Below are 10,912 nucleotides of genomic sequence, written 5' to 3' on the forward strand. Positions count from 1 at the left end.
TTTAAACTAAAGCTTCTTTGAGCTTTAGTTAAAGAGCTCCCGCCACCATTTTGAAGTGCAGGGACACTGAAAACATGAGATGCCGAGGCTGCTGGAGTGGACTGTAATTGAGTCTGCTCCAATGTGCTGTAATTACAGTGCATCAGAGCAGACATCCAGAATGCCTACATGCAACCCTCTGAGAGGAGCAGTGTGCTAGACAGATCTTCTTATTTCTGCAGAGTTCAACAACTTACTTCTGACTTTAGTTCTATACCTTTTTAGCTTCTGATTTTGGCTCTACCCTCTTGACTCTGGTACCTGTCCTGGCTTACCCCTGGACTCCATTTACTTCCTGACTCAGTCCCCAACCCCAGTTTCTGGACTTTGCCCTTGGTACACAGGTGACTTACCTTGCCCAAATCGTGGTTCCTTATATCAGCTGAGATCTATATAACTGATGGATACTACTTAATCTGTGTTGCAGACCTTTTTCAGCTAATGTGGCATAAGTGAAGGATTCCCCAAGAACATAAAGATGTTTCTATTGACCATCTAGAAAGAAGGATAATCATTTCATATATGACAATCATCAAGAAGTCTCTCTAATACCTTGATTCCTGGCAAGGTATTCATATCTTTATGAAAATCATACTCAACTGGTCTACTTGCCAAATAGATGAAAATTCTTTGCCTGACAGCCATTGTGGCTTCAGAGAAGGAAGAGAAACAACAAATGTGATCCTTACCACATGACAGATACAGAACAAATGCAGAGAACAGAAGATTCTCATTTATTGTGTTTTTATAGATGCTTTTAACACCATCAGAAGAGAAGGTTTACAGAACCTTCTATCTAAGACTCACTGCCATAACAAATTAATTGTTATAGTTAGACAAGTTCATGTGGCATGATGGGAAGAATTATGAAAGTTGGTGTAATGACTGGGGTATAAGCAGTCTTGAAGAGTGTGTGGTTAAACAAGTACCTGAGCCTGCAGGGAATCTGGATCAGTAGCTAAAGCTGCACAAAGCGATATCCAGGGAGTCAAGAGTTGCATTTCTAGTTTGTAGTGATGCAGTCCAGGCCAGGAGCCGGGGGGTTCAGAACATACAGTAGGGTAAATAGGAGTGAGGTATTGGTGTGAAAGGCAGGGGCAAGGCAGGAACAAAGAAGCATGAGGGTCCAAGGAAGGAAGCTGCTGCAGGTTGTGAGGCATTGAGTATCAAAAGCCCAAATGAAAGGCCTCAGCTTATATACTAAGCCCAGCCTCCTGCAGGCAATTAGCTTAATGCTTGTAGCTGGTACAACTCTGATACCAGGTGGTACTGCTGTGGGTGCAGGTTGCTTTTTAATAGTTGGGGAATATCTCCATTCCATTTTCAGTAAAATGGTGTAAATCAAGTCTATGTCCTCAGTCCAATGCCATTTAGTGTTGTTTGCTGCCAAGAAGCTTTACACCAGGGATGTTCAACCTCCAGCCTGCAGGCCAAATACAGCCCATGGAACCATGCTTGCCTGTGGAGTACACTATGGATTGCAAAATTTGGTGGCAGGGGAACACTGGCAATGAATATGACCACCCTCTTCTGCTGCCAAATTCCAAAACCTGAAGTCTCATGCCCTGTGTGGTGGGTTGGAACTGGGCTGTGTCATGCCCCCTCCCCCAACGTGGCCAGGTCAGGGCTACACCATGCTCTGCCCCCCACCCCCATCCTCCCTATGTAGGGCCAGGTTTGGGTTGCATCCCCTTCCCCCCTCAGCCCCAAGGGGCCAGGCTGGGGTCATGTCAAGCCTCCTTCCCTATCCCATGGGGCCAGGTTAAGCCCTGCTGCCCTGCAGGGCTGGGTTGGGGCTGGGCTGCATCCCTTTCTCCCCCATCCCCTCTGTGCAGCCAGATGGGACTTGGCCATGCCCACCCAGGGCTCCAGATCAGGACCACCAGCTAGATCCAGCTTATGGACAGATTGGGCATTGCCCCCAGGCAAAAAAGTTGAGCACTACTACTTTACACAATATTGATGTGAGTATTTGAATTAGATACATAACTGATGGAAATCTGTATAATTCCTGAAAGTTGCATGTGAAAACAAGGGTACTTGAGAAATTAATCCACAAACTTGTTTGTTGATGACTGTGTCTTGCTACCTCATTCCTAAAAAGATTGCTTAGCAGTTGTATGCCCATGTTTTAGGCCATAACCTGCTCCCACATGCCACTAATTATCACCATGGGAGTGTATGTGTTTCAAGGTGCAGACAAACCCATCTCCCTGATTAGCCTTCTCTCATGTAAAGTTCTCAGTGATGATGAAGTCCTCAAGAAAACTCCTAAAGCTCAAACAGCCTTTAGAAGATGATATGAATGTCTTTGTAACAGGAAGGCATACACTTTGTAGCCAAATTAGCAGTCTATGAAGCAGTAGATCTGATTTCCTTATTCTATGTCTGTGAACCACGGATAACTGTGGATATTATACAAATTTGCCCCATTTTCATTTAAGCTGTTGGGGAAAGCTAATGAAAATAAGATGGCAAGATAGAATCCGAAATACTCAATAGTCTTCCATGGGTAAATATAACAAGGATCAGTGCTATGTTTATAAAAGGACAACTAGGACATAGTTGAAGTTAAGATATCTGATACGTGGCTCCCCAAGAAAATGCAAGGCTGGGATAGGTTTAGACAAGTTGTTGAATGCAGTGCACTTTTTTCATGTTCTCAAGAAAACTATTTTTGGAAGAATCTGATCTGGAAGACATTTCTGTGGTGGGAATCAAGAAAGATACAAGGACTATTTTAACAATCTTGAATCAATGCAGTCTGCGCAGTCAAAAACCTGGGAATGAAAGACCCATAAATGGAAGACACAGTGCAAATTGGTTCATGATATCATAATTAACTTTGGGAAAAAAAATGCATCAGGGACATACAGTAGACATTTTTAAAACAAAACTTTGGTATCAAAATCAGCCCTCTTGCAACATCTACAATCATCTGCCCAGTTTGTTATTCTACATTCCTGTAAAAATCTGGCATAGCAGTCACATGAGAGCCTCAAGGCTGAATAGGCTCAGCTCAGGTACCCCTGCTGGAGTCTGGGAGGTGCTGGACTAGGCCCCCACAGCTTTGGGGGTCAGATCCCACCCTGCAGCCCATCTCCTTCTTTTTGACAGCAGCAGGCAGGCTGGGGGAAGGGGTGCCAGTCCTAATGCTGGTGGGCCCAGCCAGACTACCCCTGCTTGGGTCTAGGGAAGTGCTGAACAGGGTGCATGTGGCCTTGGGGCTTTTGGGGGTATGCACCTATTGGGCACCAGGGAGCCTCTCTGTAGGGGGGGGATCTGGCCAGAGGCTCCTCAGCCCCGATTGTTGGCTCAACTGCCCCACCCCAATGCCCATCTGCATGGCTGGCTGTCAGGGCAGGTGGGGGAGCTCTGGGGGGTTCTGCATGCCCAAAGCCAGTGTTAGCAGGCACCAAGGACCCTCTCCCTAAGGAGGGGGGACCTAGCCAAGCCCCACCCAATCTCTGGCTTGATTGCCCCCACTCCCCCACAGACTGCATGGATGCAGGCAGCTGGTTGGCCATGTCTCCAGTTTGGCTGGCTGGCAGTGCAGGCAAGGTAATTTTGGGGCTTTTGCAAGCCATCCCGTGCCATGCCATGGCTTCCCACTTTCTGTACACAAGCAGGGAGACCCTGGAGCTGCATCAGGTCCTGCTGATCACCGTGTGTGATTCTCATATGATACATCACACATGACCTGCTAAACCTGATGCGGCAGTGGGAGGCCCTAGAATGCATCTTCATGCTAACACGCATTGAGCTGTTTGTTGTGCCTCTGCACCCCTGCCTGCTGAGCATCCATGACTGTGGCTCCAGGTTCCTTTTGGACAGTGATGATAGGACCATCCTGTATGCCATGAGCACTGGGATATTCTAGAACCATCTCCACCTGTCAAGCACACGGTTTAGGTGCACCCCATCAGCACCAACTGGTGGGAGCAGATAGTCCTTGGTACCTGGGGTGATGAGTTGTGGCTCCAGACCTTCCATATAAGATACGACACCTCCATGGACATCATCATCCAAGGGTCCCCTGCATGATAATGTCACTCACCAGGACATCATCAGCCAACATACAGCCAACCCTCAATTCGGAGAAGCAAGTGGCCATTGCTGTCTTGAAGCTGGCCACTCCTGGCAGTCTCTGCTACATTGCCAACCAGTTTGGTGTTGGCTTGCCCACGGCCAGAGAGGCTGTCCAGGAGGTTTGGCTGGACATCCAGGATGTCCTGGCAAACTGCTTCATCTGCATTATCAACCTGAAGGATGTAGTAGCTGGCTTCTGATGCATGTGCTTCCCCAATTGCACAGGGGCCTTGGACAGTACCCACATCCTGTCTGCTCAGCCTAGGATGGCTGGGCATTCTTCAACCACAAAGGGTACCTCTCGATCATCCTGCATGGAGTTGTTCATCATCACTTCACCCACATCTATGCTAGTTGGGCAGGCAGACCCCACAGTGTCCATGTCTTCCAAAACTTCCCTACTTCCTAACCTGATGAAGAGTTGGCACTACACCCTTGGACTCCCCAATTGCATCACTGGCAATGTTGTAACCCCCACTCCATCACTCGTGACTCAGCTTACCCCCTCCTGCTCTGACTGATGAAGCCCTATGGGGGTAGCTGGACCACCAGAAGGAACACTTCAACTACTGTCTGAGCAGGTGCCATATGGTGGTAGAGTGTAGATTTGGCTGCCACAAGGTACACTGGTGTGCTTCCAGCGTGCACCTTGAGGTTGATGAGGAGAACCTGCTGCAACTCATAGTCACCATGTGTATCCTCCACAGCATCTGTGAGACCAGAGATGAGGTATTCCTGGAATCCAGTTTTATTTTATGCAGATAAAACTCAGCAGCTAGACCAAGACTTAAGCCCCTTGTTTAACAAGAGTCCAGAACAAGGAGGAGTTTTCTAGGGAGTCTGCTTTGAAACTCTCTCTCACATTCCTTCACTGTAAGCTTGCTGAGAGGAAAGATGTTTGTAGGGAAAATGGAACCCTTCAGGATTAAATAACATCAAACAGGCCAGTTACAGAGGGAATGTCTGCTTGGAAACAGAGGAAGGAAGTGAGAGGCAGCAGATTAGAAGACCAGAGACATGGCTGGTGGACATCACAATCCCAGAGCCACTGCCACTTTCAGCTCTTCCTCTGCTTCCACCTGTGAGGTGTCTGTCTAGGCAAAAGCACACACCATCAAGGCTTCCACCCAGGTACTGGTTTGGTTCTGTGCAGATGGCAGCTTGGGGGTTTCTTCCAGTGTCAGCCAGGTGGGGGAGTGCCTGCAATGTGAGCAGTGCCTTCTGGTGGTGTTCCTCAGGGAGAAGACAAGAGACAGGAGGAGATAGCAATGCTCTAAAGCATCTTCTGATTCCATTCTGGAGAAAAACCTCTAAGACTGTGGAGAAAGGACTGCGAGAGGTGGTTCAAGAAAAGAAAGAGAGCATGGACTCCCAGGAAAGTGGAAGTTAGAAGATTGTGACCTCTGGCAGCAGAAGAAAGTCATCATCTCCACCTGCAGTGGTTTGCCTGGAGAAGATATGGAGCACCAGCAATGGAGGACAAGGAGCTCATTCCATTGGCGGAAGAGGCCAGGCCAGGAATCCCCAAGGTGGGGAAGCATCAAGATCACTGCCATGAAGAGGAAGTGATGGGTGGTAGTGGTTGGAGACTCCCTTCTGGGAGGGTGGGAGGTAGGTGGACGGATCCATCTGCCAGGCTGACCTTTTATCCTGTGCAGTGCACTTCAGCCATGATTTAGGTAGATCCCTAGTTATAAAGAGCAACAAAAACAGGCAAGAGGGCCCAACCCATAGATTCAGAGCACTGAGTCAGATTTAGGCACTCTAAGCAGGCCAGAGGCACATCTTGGTAATCTGGGGTGCCTATACAAACGCTCCGATGTGTTCTAATTAGAACGCTCTAGTATCGCTGCATCATCATGTGTATAAGCCCCTATGGGTTTAAAAATGGCTGCTGGGGCACTTTAACTATAGCTCATTGAGTGAGCTTTAGTTAAAGTGTCCTATGGCCATTTTTAAACATGTGGGGGCCTAATACATGTGACACTGCAGCATTTTAATTAGAGGAGCTCCCCAAGAGCTATCCTTGGTCTGAGCTTATATAGCCAGTGTGGCAGGGCTGTCTTCTTGAGGGATGTCTCAGCTTGATTTCCTGATTATTTCCAGGTAGGACCTGGGACTAGCGCTGTCCCCAGCTGGGCCTCCGCTTATTACAGGGAACTTTTAAAGTGTTAATCTTTTCCTAATGTGGTATTATAATCTTCTCACCTGATAAACTTTCTCAGGGGGTGGTGCTAGGATATTGTGCTCTTCAAGTTCAGGTGGTTTTGCTGGCTCATCTTTAGATTTCTCCTTGGAAACTTTCTTCTTCGAGCTCTTGCTTTCTTCAATGACTGGTACTTCTTTGTTCTGTCCTTTCTTTTTACCACCTGATTTTTCTTTCTTTTCAGCTTTTTTCTCTTCCTTTAATTGTTCTTCTTCTAATAGTCGATCATGTTCTTCCTTCCAAGCCTATTAAAATGTAAAAAAACAAATCAAGAAACTCAGGTCCTGTTTTCATAAGATGGTGCTTAATATTTTGTAAATAACAGTGTATATGCAGCTTTAATTCACTTCCTTATGCAAGTGCATTATATAACCAGATAAAAATTTGAAAAACACCTAAGTAACTTGAAAGACAAAGTGTGTTATTTTGGTGCAGGTAGCAATTCTGTTTCCAGCAGTGCGAAAAATGAGTATGCACTATGTATGTGGACTGAGCATACACAGAAAGCTGTGTATTGGTAAGACATATGTAAGCACCACTTATGGATGTGCACCAGCAACCTTCTATGGAAATGTAGGTGACCTAACGCACACACCCAGCAGGTGTTAGATGGAGCAGTAGGAGTGGTCTTCCAGTTTTAAGCCCAAATAGCTGAGCGGGCTGTGGGGAAGTCAGAGACCCAAATCCTAGGTCCCTGTCACCATGAAAGGAATTTGAGCAAGTAATTTTCTGACTTTCCAAAACACTACCTCTAACTACTATGCCACTAAGTTAGGCATTAGCTACAGTCCTTTCTAACACTCCTATAACATTTGGCCCCCTGGGCAGCCAAGAGAGGGATATATGTGTGGCCAGGAAGAAAACAGCAATTGTATGCATGGTTCAGTGAGATGGCTGTTCCCCTTGCAAGGAGCAGGGCCTAATTATCTTTATCCCCAGTGAAGGGCAGGAACTTCCCCACTATATTGCGCGCATTTTTCAGTGACAATTAAATGCAAGGGACAGTGGCTCAGCTTTGAAAGGAGTGCCAGAAAGGCAGCTGGATTATGCCTGACTTGTGATGGTTAGCACAGTGTACTAGGATGTCATAAAGATGCAGTTTCAAACTTCCTATGGGCAAGGGATGTATAGCAACTGTGTCTTCGACTTCCTGGGCAAGTGCCCTACTCACTTAGGTATTAGGGCTAAAATAAGGTAGAAATATTTTCATTCTCCTTCATTTTATTTCCAGGTACGTTTGCATATAGTCACATGCACATGCAGGGTTATGTATCTGGGAAACAGAATTCCTAGCTGTATGTAAGTGCCAAAATGCCACTTCTATAACTAAAAAGTGTTACTTAGATGACCAAAGGGATAAAATTCCACCCAGAGTTATTTGGGCTGCTAAGCCTTATGCACTTAAGCAACTTAAACAATTTTCAAAAGTTTGCTTACATTCTCTAATAAGATAAAACATATTTTTACCACAGGACTTTGCCTCATCCTTATCATATACTGTTGGATTATTCCTGCTTTGTCCCCTAAATGTGATAAAGCACAATGAGTGCAGTATAAAAAATATATATAAAAAAGGTTTGTGACCAGAAGGAAAGAGCAGCTGAGGAGCAGAACTCTGTTGCCCTTTAATGAAGGTACTCATTTAGAAAGTAGGAGTCCTAGGGTTCCTGTACACATTATGGGGTTTAATCCTCATTTAATTAAATAGGTTTCTAAAATTTAAACTTGTTTATTTTGGAGCATTGTGTCAGTGTTTGCACATATTAGGTTTTTGATTGAATTAAGCCCAGTGTGCAGTTCCCTGTAAATTCCAGCAGGGGAAGCCACATGTAAACCAGTAAGTAATGCACCAGTAATCCACCCCCTCCTCAGTCCCTGAACCACTCCTCCCCTGGGAAGCCTCATGCTAACCCTCACTTACTGCCTCCCCTGCCAAGCCACAGTCACTTAAAATATGTTATAGTAAGTGTTTGACTTTTAGTGTATAATTTGGATGTTTCTGGTTCTAAGATGGCCACTCCCCCCTCCCAAAAGGAGTATTTCTGGGGGACAAGGGGATGGACTTCTGGCTATTAAGGTCAGGGGTTAGGGGTGGGACTTCTGGTCCTAAGATGGCAGCCAGGGGGCATGGCACTTGTTAAGGGGTGGGGCTACCCATGCAGCCCTGAACAGTTGACCAAACCTCGTTAAGCAGCCCTCCACCTGAAGTAATTGCCTGCCCTTGGAATAGGCACATCCAAGAAGTATTTACTCAGAAAATAGTATAGTTGTTGGGTATGCCTCCTCATTCTCGAGTTACTGACCTTTGAAAGAAGCAGCTCACCAGAAAACAGGCCTGACCTGCAATAATCCTGTTTTGAAACAAACATCTCCCCAGAAAAGAGCTTTGCTCTGTAGTACTGCAGAAGAAAAAGTTGCCTGGCAAGAACCCTGGATTGAAAGCCAACAGTTCCCAGAAAAAAAAATTTGCCCTGCAACAGCCCTGGCTTATCCTGGCTGGAAAGCCAGCTCTCCCTAGACAGGAGCCTGGGCCTGCAAGAATCCTGGATTGAAATCAACCTCTCCCTAGGAAAAAACCAAACAGTTGCCCTGCAAGAACCCTGGTTTGAAAGCCACCTCTCCCCAGAAAAAAACAAAAAAAAAAGTTTTTCTGCAAGAACCCTGGCTTGAAAGCCAGTTATCCCCAGAAAAGCAAAAGTTGCCCTGCAAGAACCCTACCTTGAAAGTCATGCGTCTCCAGAAAAAAAAATTGCCCTGCAAGAACCCTGGTTTACCCTGGCTGGAAAACCAGTTTTCCCCAGGAAAAAAACAGTTGCCCTGTAAGAACCCTGGCTTGAAAGTCATCTCTCCCCAGACAGGAGCCTAGGCCTACAAGAATCCTGGTTTGAAACCAACCTCTCCCCAGAAAAAAATTGTTGCCCTGCAACAACCCTGATTTAAAAGCCAGCTCTGCCCAGAAAAAAAGTTCCCTTGCAAGAATCCTGGTTTGAAACCAACCCCTCCCCAGAAAAAAAAGAAGCTGACCTGCAAGAACCCTGGCTTGAAAGCCCCCTCTCCCCAGAAAAGAGTCTTCCCCTGCACTAGGCAAGGTTTGAAATGGGTGCGTGATGGACAGCGCTATGTCTCAATAGATACCATTAACACCTCTCAAAGGGGTGCCCACTGGGGACACAGTGCCCTTGATTTGGTGGCACAGTGAGGCTAGGGGAACTTAGGTCTGTAGGAAGAGCAGCCAGGCACAGGCACAGACACAAGTGGGTGTGATCATCACTGGAATATTATCAAGCCATCCCAATGGATAATAGGGACAATTTGGGCCAGGCTAAGCCTATCACCATTGCTTTGTTTGCAAAGGGTACTTGATCACATTGCCCTGACTGCCAGTTCTGAGACACAGTTGATACCTTCACAATTATGAGTACATGGAATTTTCAAAAAGGTTTGTTCAAGACATATTTATATAACAGCCTCACAAAGTTTGCAAGCAACTTTTCATGACTCAGCTGTTGTCAGAATACCTTGGTCTTGACAACATCTTGGCCATGAACACCTTCTCTGAAGTCTCAGAAAACCAAGTCCAGCACTATGCAGGCAACAAATCAGGAGGCTGATACATCCATTAATTGGGGTCCCAACTGGACCCAGGAAGAACTGAAGGACTTGGCTGACATTTGGTCAGAGGAAAAGATCATAGAGCAACTTAAAAGTAGGAGGAATAAGTTGGTGTTTTCAACTGCCAAAGAAATGAAGGTGTGAGGGTACAACCAGGACTAAACACAGTGCCAGAGCAAGATCAAGGCCCTGTGATTTATGTTTCACTGGGGGCAAGGATGCAATCTCTTGTTCTGTGGCAGGGCACACAATTGTTCCTTTCTACAACCAGCTGTATGTCATTCTCTCCAAGGATGCAGGTGAGGCTTTCTGTCTCCAGTTGTTCAGGACTGATGTTGTCCTGGAAAGCACACCTATGGAAGGAGCCTCAGTGTTCTGAGACAGAAACCATGACCATGTCAGAGCAGTGGAGAGACTACTCCATGGTGCTGGATGACAGGGACACCCAAGATGAGGTGACTCTGATCATGACCCCAATCTCTCCTTCTATTCCATGAAGTAGCACAGATGAGGAGGAGGAGAAGGAGCAAACTGCTTCAGATGTGGTTTCTGTTCCTCAGACCCAAAGAATGGTTTTTGTTCCCGGGACTCAAGAGGATGTGTGACCAGGAACTTATAAGTATGGGGGAATGAGCACTATATCCATTTAGGCCACTCTAGCAGTCACTTTTTCAGTGCATGAGGTTTGAATGTGTTGGGGGGTTAGTGCATGTAGTGCTGGAAGTGGGTCACCATCCTCTTGTGGGGGGTGGGGTGAAGAATATTTCACCACAACACAAACTCAAAGTTTTCCTTGAATTGTTTTAGCTGCCATGGGCAATGTCAGCTGGGGTTGTGCCTCCAAATGGGGGACTTAGAAATTTTGGGGCATGTGAATTTTTTCCATGTGGCCACTCTGGAAGGCACTGTTTTGGTGTATGCAGGCAGTGTCATAGCGGCGGGGGGGGGTGAGCAGCAAGTTTGGGG

At 46.4% G+C, this 10,912-nt stretch overlaps 1 protein-coding gene across 1 annotated transcript in view; it reads right to left on the bottom strand.

The window, feature by feature from the left end:
• Positions 1 to 10,912, bottom strand: part of SPAG17 (sperm associated antigen 17) — a 469,533-nt gene that overhangs the window by 209,291 nt on the left and 249,330 nt on the right. Inside the window, exon 20 of the mRNA XM_019526871.1 lies at positions 6,337 to 6,579. Within this exon, the coding sequence (XP_019382416.1) occupies positions 6,337 to 6,579 (243 nt within the window). The remainder of the gene's footprint in view (positions 1 to 6,336; positions 6,580 to 10,912) is intronic.

Source organism: Gavialis gangeticus, unplaced genomic scaffold (assembly GCF_001723915.1).
Source record: "Gavialis gangeticus isolate Ggan-Ray unplaced genomic scaffold, GavGan_comp1, whole genome shotgun sequence".
Classification (NCBI taxonomy): Eukaryota; Metazoa; Chordata; order Crocodylia; family Gavialidae; genus Gavialis; species Gavialis gangeticus.